The sequence below is a fragment of the Habropoda laboriosa genome, unplaced genomic scaffold (assembly GCF_001263275.1).
Source record: "Habropoda laboriosa isolate 0110345459 unplaced genomic scaffold, ASM126327v1 scaffold87, whole genome shotgun sequence".
Lineage (NCBI taxonomy): Eukaryota > Metazoa > Arthropoda > Insecta > Hymenoptera > Apidae > Habropoda > Habropoda laboriosa.
In genome coordinates this window covers 803,112-813,392 of record NW_017100209.1, presented here as the reverse complement: position 1 = coordinate 813,392, position 10,281 = coordinate 803,112, and the positions used below count along the sequence as shown (strand labels likewise).

The window sequence follows — 10,281 nt, the reverse complement described above, 5'->3', positions numbered from 1 at the left end:
CTCGAGCGTAAAGGAATTAATTTTTAATGAGAAAATATCTGGTTTCGTTGAGTCTTGCGTAAAGTCCTTTGCTACGTAGTAACGTTTTCGCGAACATTTGTTTATATTTTCGACTTGACTCTCCAATGTTATGGTGGAATTTCTTGGAATTTCTTAATTGACTCTGTTGACTAACAACATAGCCGAGGTCGGGATTGTATTACAGAAAAAAAATTCTGTATATTTCCTTTCGTGACCGAGCGAAGTATCGGGGAAAAAAGTGAAGTTGACATGTAAAGAACAAAAACCATTTTTCTACAGAACGAAGAAACGAAAACTAAGATAGAAATACTCGAGAGAAAAAATATTGACGCACACCGATCACGATCAAGATATTTTCCTATAATAGGGCATTGACGTACGAACAACCTTTGAACGAGAAAACACCGGTCGCAGTGAATGACCCTACGCCCTTGATACTCTCGAAACACGTTCACTCTGAAGCTCGCATTTAAAGCGAATACCCGCGTGACAAGGAGGAGAAAACAAAATTATCGTGCACCGTGGAGGCGATGAAAAAAAAATTAGGTCGGTTGATGCCGCTGCCATAATGCATCGCAGCATCTTGCGAACGAGGATTCCTAAAGTGGCACGTATACATGTCGCGATAACTGCGTGGTATTCTCGAGAATCTCGATTGTCGTGAATCGAAAATACTCGAGAACACGAAGTGCCAAACTTCGTGAGATTCGAATGTATCTATTGAGGCACGAATGGCAGTGGAAGGTTAGCTCACCGATTATGTTTCTTTCGGACGACAGAAGGAAAAAAAGGTACAGCTTTCGAAGGTAGTGTTATGAAGAAGTACTCACGTAAAAAGCAGGAAAGATTCTAGTGTTCCGCGTTGCAGCCCTGATCAAGGTGTGTACGTAGCCTCGATCACAGAGGAACACGAAGAGAACGTTCAGTAGGTCTCGAGTTCGATGTTGGCCGTAGCCGGTATCTTCGGCCTCGTCGTCCTCGGCGTCGTCCTCTTCGTAGCTCCTGTCACACATGCACTGTGCATCGGCCACGAACATGCGGCCATTGCGCGGCACGCAGTCAATGAACCCGCATTGCTTTTCACCCGGAGTCTTTGCCTTTTTTCCTTCCTTAAAGCCCTGCACGCACTATCACCGGCCTCTATCCGCGGATCTTCGGCCGCACACTCACGACATATATTCCGGTGGCGGTTTTGCACGAGGAACACCCGACCCTCCCGGTGTCACTGGCTCTCTTGCCTCTTCCTGCGCCGTTTCGTCGTTGTCTCTCTCTCTCTCTCTCTCAATATCTCTCTCCCTGCCTCTCGTGTATATGTATATGTGTACGATACGCGGGTGCGCACGCGCGTGTTTCACGTCTCTCCTCGCTTTCGCACGTGTATATACGTATGTATACGTCGCGACGAAAATCCCTCTCTGTCCCTCTTTTATTTTTCCCTCTCTCCCTCTTCCTACAGTCGTTCAGTGACCCTCTCTCTCTCTTTCTCTCTCTAATACCAACGCACGCGACTAGCGATTTTTCACCGGGTTTTTCCTCTCTCTCGTTCGTGATTCCACTACTCGAGGGAAGAAAGACAAATACGAATAAAGGAAAGAAGGGGTTGCACGGTTAGACACGGGATAAGGGACCGCGGTGTCGTATTCACGCGCACTCGCCACGGACTGACTCTCTGTACCGGAGTCTCGTGCCCCCCCGAGGTTCGACCACAGCTTCGCGACGCGACACTCGCGGCGGTCGGATGCAGACTGAATCGGACGCTACGTGCCTCGCTCGTGTATTGCCAGAACGTCCCTCCTGTTCACCCTCCCTCTTGCTCACTCGTTCCTCTTTCTCTTCCCCCTATTTACTTCTCGCCGCGGTGGCTATCAGCTCGTGCCAGACCCCAGGTTCATTTTTACTGGCGACGCGCGAATGCACGACCAGAACGGCGGGGGTGACTGGCGCGAGGGGAGAGAGCGCGAGGAGAGTAAAAGAAAGAGGGACTTATTCTCGAAATTCAGGATCTTTTGTTGCCCGAAGCTTCCTGCTTTTGTTCGATATAGATTAACCAGCGACAGCTGATAAAAACACGTTCGATGACACGACGCGCTTATCGTTTAAATGGTCAGTGAAGTTCCGTTGCTAAATAATTGTTTTTTTTTTCTTTTGCAATCCAACCGATTTCTACGTTGTATTTCTAATTCGGAATGAATAAAAATTGTGTGAGGGTGAAAGGTCGAGTTCGTAAGTGGAATTAAAGAATGCGATGAATTGTAGTCGCATAAAGAAAATACATAGTATGTCTGATGTATCGATTACAGCATTTCCTCCGCGGATCACTAACCTTTCGAAGTCTACGATTTACATATTAATACAACGGCGCATCAGTGATGCCATTACTCACTTATGTCATAAAATGAGTAATATTCTATAAATATTGGACATACTTTCTGTATTCAAAATGAATCGTGGAATAACAGGATTCGAGTGAATTTAAAAATTAAATTCGAGAGATCGATTGTATTTTGTCAGTGTTATCTTCAAAATTTTATTTTCTGAATATATTACACACTTGATATATTTCCTTCTTCTATTAAAATTATGATAAAATTGTAGCGAATCAATCATTTTATTTCAATATATTAACGATCCATTTATTAAAATAATTAAAAAGGGAGTGAAACATTCAAATTACTAGAACTATTTTGTTATACTCTAAAGCAGTGAATTAAATGACTTCTAATTATCGAGGTAATTACATGACTTATGAAATTGTATTAAACTGCCTTCAAGCGTCGTCATACTCGTTATCTACACCCTTTCGTACATCAGAATCAGAAAATCCCATTTCCTCATCTTTTTGGCAAACCAGTTCTATAATCGCACTATGACCAACAAATAACATTAGTATCTTATAGAAATAAAACAGAAGAAAGAATATTTAAACATAAAACTTACTTTAGTAGATCACCTTCGTAGCTATTCCACGATACTATTCCTGGATGTGTCGTTTTATACTCTAATATGTTATTAAATTGTTCTTGTAATTTCTGTAATTAGATAATAATAAATAAGTATAGGGGCTCTTTACATACATATAAATTTTATATTGCAAATATTTCTATTTTCATACCTGAATAAGTTGTGCAGTTCGCGAATCGCAAGCAACAGTGTCACTAGTCGTTATGCCAACAGAATAATTTCCTTCACCTTTTTCTGAAAAAAATTGAAAACGTTAGTGAACACATATCAAGCAACGTAAATGATATAAATGATAAAAAACACGTACTTATAATCATATTTGGTGCGGCAAATAATAAAATGGTTGCGGTAACGCACGTAGTGACGTGTAAATATATTGCTGTCGATCGTTGCTTTGTAAAATACGTGATATATGGACTAGGAAGATCCTTAATTTTATTGTTTACACTAGACGGATGTATAGCCACGCTACCATCTTCTGGAGTCCATGCAAGTGTTCCAGTTTTTGTAACTCTTCTAAAAAACACAAAGTAAACAACACTTATCGCATGTTTTTATTTCGACTGTTTGTTATTATTTTTCACATTGTACGCACCTTACAACGGCAATGTTGGGATACATCACAGCACATACTATTGCTTTCACTAACGTTGCATTCTTAGAATTTTTGTTGGCATTTATATCGCTAGGATTATCTGTTTCCATGAATTTCATTTTACATAAATGTTGAGCGAATTGACTCTTCATTTCGGAAAGAAGTTTGAGCGTATTGAAAGAAAGAAAGTACTCCCAACAGAAAGAACCTGCATTCCCCCTTTTGTACATATATTCAAATCTCATTAATGCTTCAGATAATGCGATATGATCGCTAAATTCATTCAGGTTAAGTTCGAGTTTTCTTTGCCTTGCTTCCTCCTCTTTACCGAGAGGACAGTAGAATGCATCTTTAAAACTAAGACTCGCTGCGATTGCAAAAACTGGTTCTACGCACGAAAACAATGCTCCCCATATAATCATTTTTCCTAATAAAAATAAAAATTAAACTGTTTATTACAAAAAATTGTTGTTGAAAAATTATACAAGATTAGAATTAACAAATGAAAATGTTACCCGTTCGAGGATCGAGTGGCAATTGAGCTAAATGGTATCCTAAGGGAGTCAAATTCTCATCATTATCTAATGCATTCAGAGATCTGAGTAACTCTAAAGACAGATCTATAGCTTTTACATTTGGAGGATCCATAACACTCGACAGAAAAGCTTTGGATTTGCCCAACTGCAGAATTTTTATTTGTAAAATAACTTCTTCCAGACGTGTCCTTAACATTTCGGGTAACGGATATTTGTCAAAAGTCATTTCCCTACCTCTCGAGTACAAGTGATAACAGACACCAGGTTTTACTCTAAGAAAAAATATAATGTATGACTATTAAAATAGCTACCTTAAATGACAAATAAATTTTTCAAACAATTTTGATAAATTGTTAAGATAAATAAGTCTTTATTTTAAATATGTTCTATTTATTTCAAATAAGTCTTACCTGCCTGCCCTACCTTTTCGTTGTTGAGCATTAGCTAATGATACCCATTCAGGTTCTAAAGTCTGAATATTTTTCTGAACATCAAATTTACTAAATTTAGTTTTCCCAGAATCAACAACATACACTACATCTTCAATAGTTATAGAGGTTTCAGCTATAGAAGTTGCGATTATTATTTTCCGAACTCCTTGAGGTGGTTCTTTAAATATAGCTTTTTGGTCGATTGTTGGCATACGTGAATGAAGAGGATAAATAACATATTGACCTATGTATAAAACAAATTTTTTAACCGTAAAATTATTAAAAAACTGCTCAGTATGTAATACACCATATTAAATGTACTTACTTTGTGGATACCGTTCGCTGTCCAACATCATTCTGTGTAACTTTATTATGTCCATCATACCAGGAAGAAAAACTAAGATTGCTCCAGGACCGTTTGCTCTACAGATATATCTAATTAATTCTTCTATAAGTTCAAGAGACATCATTTCACTATGTGGATTTCGCAATTGATCAATTTCTTGTCTCGCGTATTTTTTCTGTAATATAATATGTGAGAAAAATAATAAAATAATAAATATAACAGAGATAATAAAACAATGATAGCACTTGCCTCTGCTATAAGCTGCCGTATATGAGGATCTATAACATCGTGAAATTCATCCCTTTTTTGTTGCACTTCTTTATATTTTTTTGTATACTTTTTATAATTTTGTGGTAACGGAGCTACCTCGGGAAATTTAAATCTGTAATTTAAATTATACTACAATACTTTTCTCACATTATTTTGAATGAACAAACTTACCCTGTAAACTTTAGAATGTCCTCCAAATAAAATTCTTCGACCGGATAAACAAAACCTGGAATATGAATAATCGGACAACCATTGTAATATTCCGAAAATCTTTCGGAATTAAGTGTTGCACTCATTAATAAAACTTTCATATCGGGTCTCTAAAAAATTATATTTATTTTACATAAAGAAGTCAACATGTATATTTATTTTCAATAAAACTAAACGTACTCTAGGGATAATGAGTTTCAGCAGAGCAAGAATAAAGTCACTTTCTGTAGATCTTTCGTGAATTTCATCTAATATAATATGAGAAAATTCTTTCAAGGCTGGATCACCTTGCAAAAATTGTAATAACATCCCAGTAGTACAAAATAATATACTGCCCCTATTTCTTGGTAGTACTCTACATATGAAGAAAAAACATGTAATATTTTTTTCCAGGTAAATTAAAAAAACGATAATGATAACATACTTTTCAAGCCTGATTTCAAAACCAACAGATTTACCAAGCTTTTCCACTCTCTCAGCAGCAACCCTCTCAGCAACAGATATGGCTGATATCCTCCTGGGTTGAGTGCAAATAATTCGTGTAGTACTACCATTACCTTGCTCTATTTGGTCATCTAATATGAATTGAGCAACTTGTGTTGTTTTTCCACAACCTGAAATACATCTATATAATAACTATATCTAAGAACCCATCCAAAAGCTTATGAACATATTTATATTACACAATACATTCATTAAATGTACAGATAATAATACAAATATGCCTAATCATATATTATTTAAAACTATTTATTTTATCTACATAAAACTTGAATAAAACCTTACCAGTCTCTCCACTTATAACAACTACTTGATTTTCTTCTAGTAGTTCTAGTATCTCTGATCTTTTCTCATATGATGGTAATTTTATTCTAAATTTCATCATTTTCTCATATTCTTGTAAAGATTGTTTTGCCTTATATTCCTTTAATAACATATCATCTAAATCACTGTCCCTTTCTAATCTTGACTCAACAAGCAAAGCTTTAGCAAGCTTCTCTTGTATATTGCCTGATACAATGTTCAAAAATTTTCTCTTAAATTGAGAGTCATGAATATGCACATATTTTTTCTCTAGTTTGCTATTTGTATGTTTTGCATATGCATCATTATTATATAGACTATCATAATACTCTATAGAGTTCTCCAACACACTTTCAATCTTTTCTTGAACACATAGAGGTAATTTTATAACTCTATTTTCCATTCGCTTAGTCTTTCCTCTGGCCTTATCCCTATAGTAGAGCCCTATATTTCTACCCTTCAACCAAGGTGGATGACCTTGTCCTCTACCTCTTGTACGACCAGTATGTTCAACACGTGAACCTCCAGATTGGGAACTTTCTGCTCTATCTCCTAAATATCAGTTATAAGATAAATTGTTGTAATTGTAAAATATTGATAAAAGCTATGCAAAATTATCATTAACTATATGATTTTTTTAGCATTAAGTTGAAAAATGTAACTTGAATAATTGTAAGATTTTTATAAAATTTATATAGCGGAGCATGTTAAGCTATAATGTGTCACATACTGTCAAATTTTTATAGCAAAATAACATACTATATGCAGAATATAATTCTAAAAAGCCGAAACAATTATATGGATAAAATTGCACTGCGACAGTTTTTAAATAATATTAATTACCATATTTGTTGTGTCTTGTATACGTTCCTTGTGCAGAAAAGGACCCGTAAGGATGAGACATAGTAAACTTTCTTATTCTAAATAATCGCTTTAAATCATTAACGCTCTTTGTTCTTGATACCACAGACAAAATATAAGATAGACCTAACATCGCATTACATGGCCCGGAGACTGAGTGGTCAAAGTTACCATTTTTGTGTCACATACGACATTATCGGTTGATAAAGGAATAATATTACAACGCCACTAGGGCGGTAGAAATTGCAATTAAATAACGCGATAATCAATTATTCAAAATCGGGTTCCATTGATGAATTTAATATTTTTAATAAGAGAAACCGTCTATTCTAAACATGCCACGTATAATTTGTTTCACTTTCTCACGTTGCGTTCTCACGTTCTTCACGCATTATGCATTATGCATAAGTTCAAGTTCAAGAAACCCAAAATTTTATTTGAATAAACTTATTTGTTTGTGATGAAACAGAAGAGATTTTTCTTAAATCTATTAACTTTGCCAGCTTTGATAGTCGGTCTGAATATAATACCTAAATCCACCGTTCTAAATCGTAGATGGCATAACAAAACTTTCGATTTTTTTCACTTTCGGTATCATAAATCATGTAACACCAAATCCCATAAGATGATAAATCTATTCTATACATCGTCTATGTTGATATAAAATTTTCGGCTACTCAAGTATTGGAAAATTCGGCGCTCTGTCTAGAGACATTTTATATTCCATTTTCACTAAAAGTGCTTCTAAAACTAAACCACTAGTACATGCTATACCCAATCAAGATTTAGTTTATACAGGGTGTCCCGTAACTTCTCGAACACCCGGAAATGGGGGGTTGCTACAGTAAGTCATTTTTCTCTCTAGCATTATTAGAATTGCAATGTAAAGTGAAATCTCTAGTGGCTAACTCGTTAATGGCAGTTGTGTCTGCTGATTTTTATCTGCTTTAGTAGTACGGAACATTTGCTCTACGTCTCGGCAAGTAGTGTATTCTTGTAAGATATCAGACATGGGTAGCACGGCGGTAACTGCAACTCCAAAGAAATCAAATGAGAGCAACGACCTTAATGAAGTTTATGGACTCAACTTAAAAATCCTCCCGTGCAGTAATCAAGTGAAAGAATTGCAAACTATATTGCGGGACAAGTAAGTAAAACCAGAGTATAAATCAGTCCGATTTGGCATATATGAATAGTTTTTTTTAGTATTAAAATGCCGGCTTATTGTATCGTTTGTTTCCGATTAAACAAATTAATGGACACGATGCATATTCATTTACAGAAACACCACGAGGAGCGACTTCAAGTTCTACGCCGACCGCCTGGTAAGTCTTACTTTTTTTATTTAATTATTCGCTTTCGCGTATTGTCATCTACTTTCATAGTAATTACCCTTAATTTCAAGTATTTTCGAGTGAAAATATATATGTTGCAAGAGAAATATATATGCTTAATAAGAATAAGGAACTTAGTAATGTTCGTTTGTTCTCTATGAAAAAAAATGCGGCACCAGCCGTGGCCATGTTTCGCAATGTGTATCGCTCTTTCGTACTACGAATTATCAACGAAATGCAGTTAACTACGTTTAAACAAATTTTTTTAAATATTTTTCGAGAATTGTCGAATTCACATTAATTTTATAATTAACCTTCCATTAGATTCTGATTCACTTTCTCTAAATTTAGATGTTCCTTATACAAATTCTATGTACCATTAAAAGGATTATTGTGCAAAATTTGTTATGGATAAAATTAATTATATAAAGTGAAAATTTTTATACAAATGTAGGTTTGTATTTTGCAAAGTATTAATTTACAAGAAAAAGAATTACAAAAAAAAAAAGATTAGACAGATTAAAAATTTCAGATAAGACTGGTGATTGAAGAAAGCTTAAATCAATTACCTTTCTCCAAATGTGTGGTAGTTACACCAACTGGAGCCAAATACAATGGTTTAAGATACCAAAAAGGAAATTGTGGAGTATCCATAGTAAGGAGTGGAGAGGCCATGGAACAGGTATAGTGTAATTTTATTATTTGCCACTAAAATTATCACATTATGTTAATTATATCATTCTTATTAGGGTTTAAGAGACTGTTGTCGTAGCATAAGGATTGGAAAAATATTAGTTGAAAGTGATGCAGATACACATGAAGCCAAAGTAGTTTATGCAAAATTTCCAGATGATATATCTGAAAGAAAAGTGTTGTTAATGTACCCAATAATGAGTAAGCACATTTTAAATGATACTTTTGATTGAAGTTTTTATATATATTACCTGGCAATATTAGTAAATTATCTTAAATAATAGGTACAGGAAATACTGTGATAAAAGCCATTGCTGTCCTAAAAGAACATAATGTACTTGAAGAAAATATCATTTTGTCAAATTTATTTTGCACACCAATTGCAGCGAAGACTCTAATCACTGCTTTTCCTCAGGTATGTTTGCTCTTTATGCATGACATACATAACTGCAACATTAATTTGCACAGCCATTTCAAACTTTTTAAATAACTTTTCTTCTTTTATATTGTGTAGAATTATTTTTTACAATTTTTAACAAGTTTGCTAGAAATAAAATATATCGTCCAAACAAATGTGATATTTACAATACTTTAAGAATATCTTTTAAACAAGCTCATCTAACAAAAATTACAGACAGAAAATTTATTATTAACTGCATTAATCAAATTATGTATTCATATTTTATCATAATATACCAGAAGTGAAAAATTCCTAAGTTAAGCTGTATTTAAAAATTATAAATGTACCCCAATTTTTTGAGCAAAACTAAATTCCCTTTTACAGATGAAGATTTTGACATCTGAGATTCATAGCATTGCCCCAAATCATTTTGGACAGATATACTTTGGTACGGATTAATTATCTTTTATTAGTATATTATAAGTTAGTACATAAAATAGATAAATGAACTAATAGAAAAACAATCACAGAAGGTGACGCGTACATCTAAAATATGATTGTAGAGAATGATGCAATGTATGGAACGAAATAATGCAAGAAAACAAATAGTGACATTTTCCTTATAATATTGCCATTGCTAATGTTTATAAGTTATTTCATTCACTATGTGAAAGATAAGTAGTTAAGCATTAAAATTATGTAATAATTTTATATAATACTTCATAACATTATATGAAATATTATATAAAATTATAAGAACAATTTAACAATATTACAAAATGTACTATTGACAAGTATATCTTAACTTAATAACACCAG

General features: G+C 34.4%; 2 protein-coding genes across 2 annotated transcripts in view; one reads left to right on the top strand and one right to left on the bottom strand.

Annotated features, from left to right (window-relative positions):
* Window positions 1-2,788: 2,788 nt before the first annotated feature.
* LOC108570663 (ATP-dependent RNA helicase DHX36-like) lies at window positions 2,789-7,078 on the bottom strand. Its single transcript, XM_017932555.1, has 14 exons — window positions 7,018-7,078; window positions 6,157-6,726; window positions 5,795-5,984; window positions 5,551-5,725; window positions 5,332-5,480; window positions 5,140-5,272; window positions 4,870-5,065; window positions 4,524-4,788; window positions 4,093-4,385; window positions 3,578-4,004; window positions 3,290-3,498; window positions 3,134-3,216; window positions 2,959-3,050; window positions 2,789-2,885 (listed from the first exon to the last, which is right to left on the bottom strand). Exons 1-14 carry the CDS (start codon window positions 7,076-7,078, stop codon window positions 2,789-2,791), a joined length of 2,940 nt encoding a protein of 979 aa, XP_017788044.1.
* An 874-nt stretch (window positions 7,079-7,952) lies between these two features.
* LOC108570739 (uracil phosphoribosyltransferase homolog) overlaps window positions 7,953-10,281 on the top strand; it is a 5,131-nt gene continuing 2,802 nt past the window's right edge. The window contains exons 1-6 of the mRNA XM_017932643.1: window positions 7,953-8,182; window positions 8,318-8,360; window positions 8,902-9,051; window positions 9,119-9,263; window positions 9,347-9,477; window positions 9,847-9,910. Of these exons, the coding sequence (XP_017788132.1) occupies window positions 8,046-8,182; window positions 8,318-8,360; window positions 8,902-9,051; window positions 9,119-9,263; window positions 9,347-9,477; window positions 9,847-9,910 (670 nt within the window). The 5' untranslated portion in view covers window positions 7,953-8,045. The remainder of the gene's footprint in view (window positions 8,183-8,317; window positions 8,361-8,901; window positions 9,052-9,118; window positions 9,264-9,346; window positions 9,478-9,846; window positions 9,911-10,281) is intronic.

Coding starts and splice junctions, on each gene's coding strand:
- LOC108570663 (XM_017932555.1), bottom strand. CDS start 7,078: ATGTCTCATCCTTACGGGTCCTTTTCTGCACAAGGAACGTATACAAGA. Junction 5,481..5,550: donor TGAAACTCATTATCCCTAGA/GTACGTTTAGTT, acceptor ATAATTTTTTAG/AGACCCGATATGAAAGTTTT. Junction 2,886..2,958: donor TACGAAGGTGATCTACTAAA/GTAAGTTTTATG, acceptor TGTTGGTCATAG/TGCGATTATAGAACTGGTTT.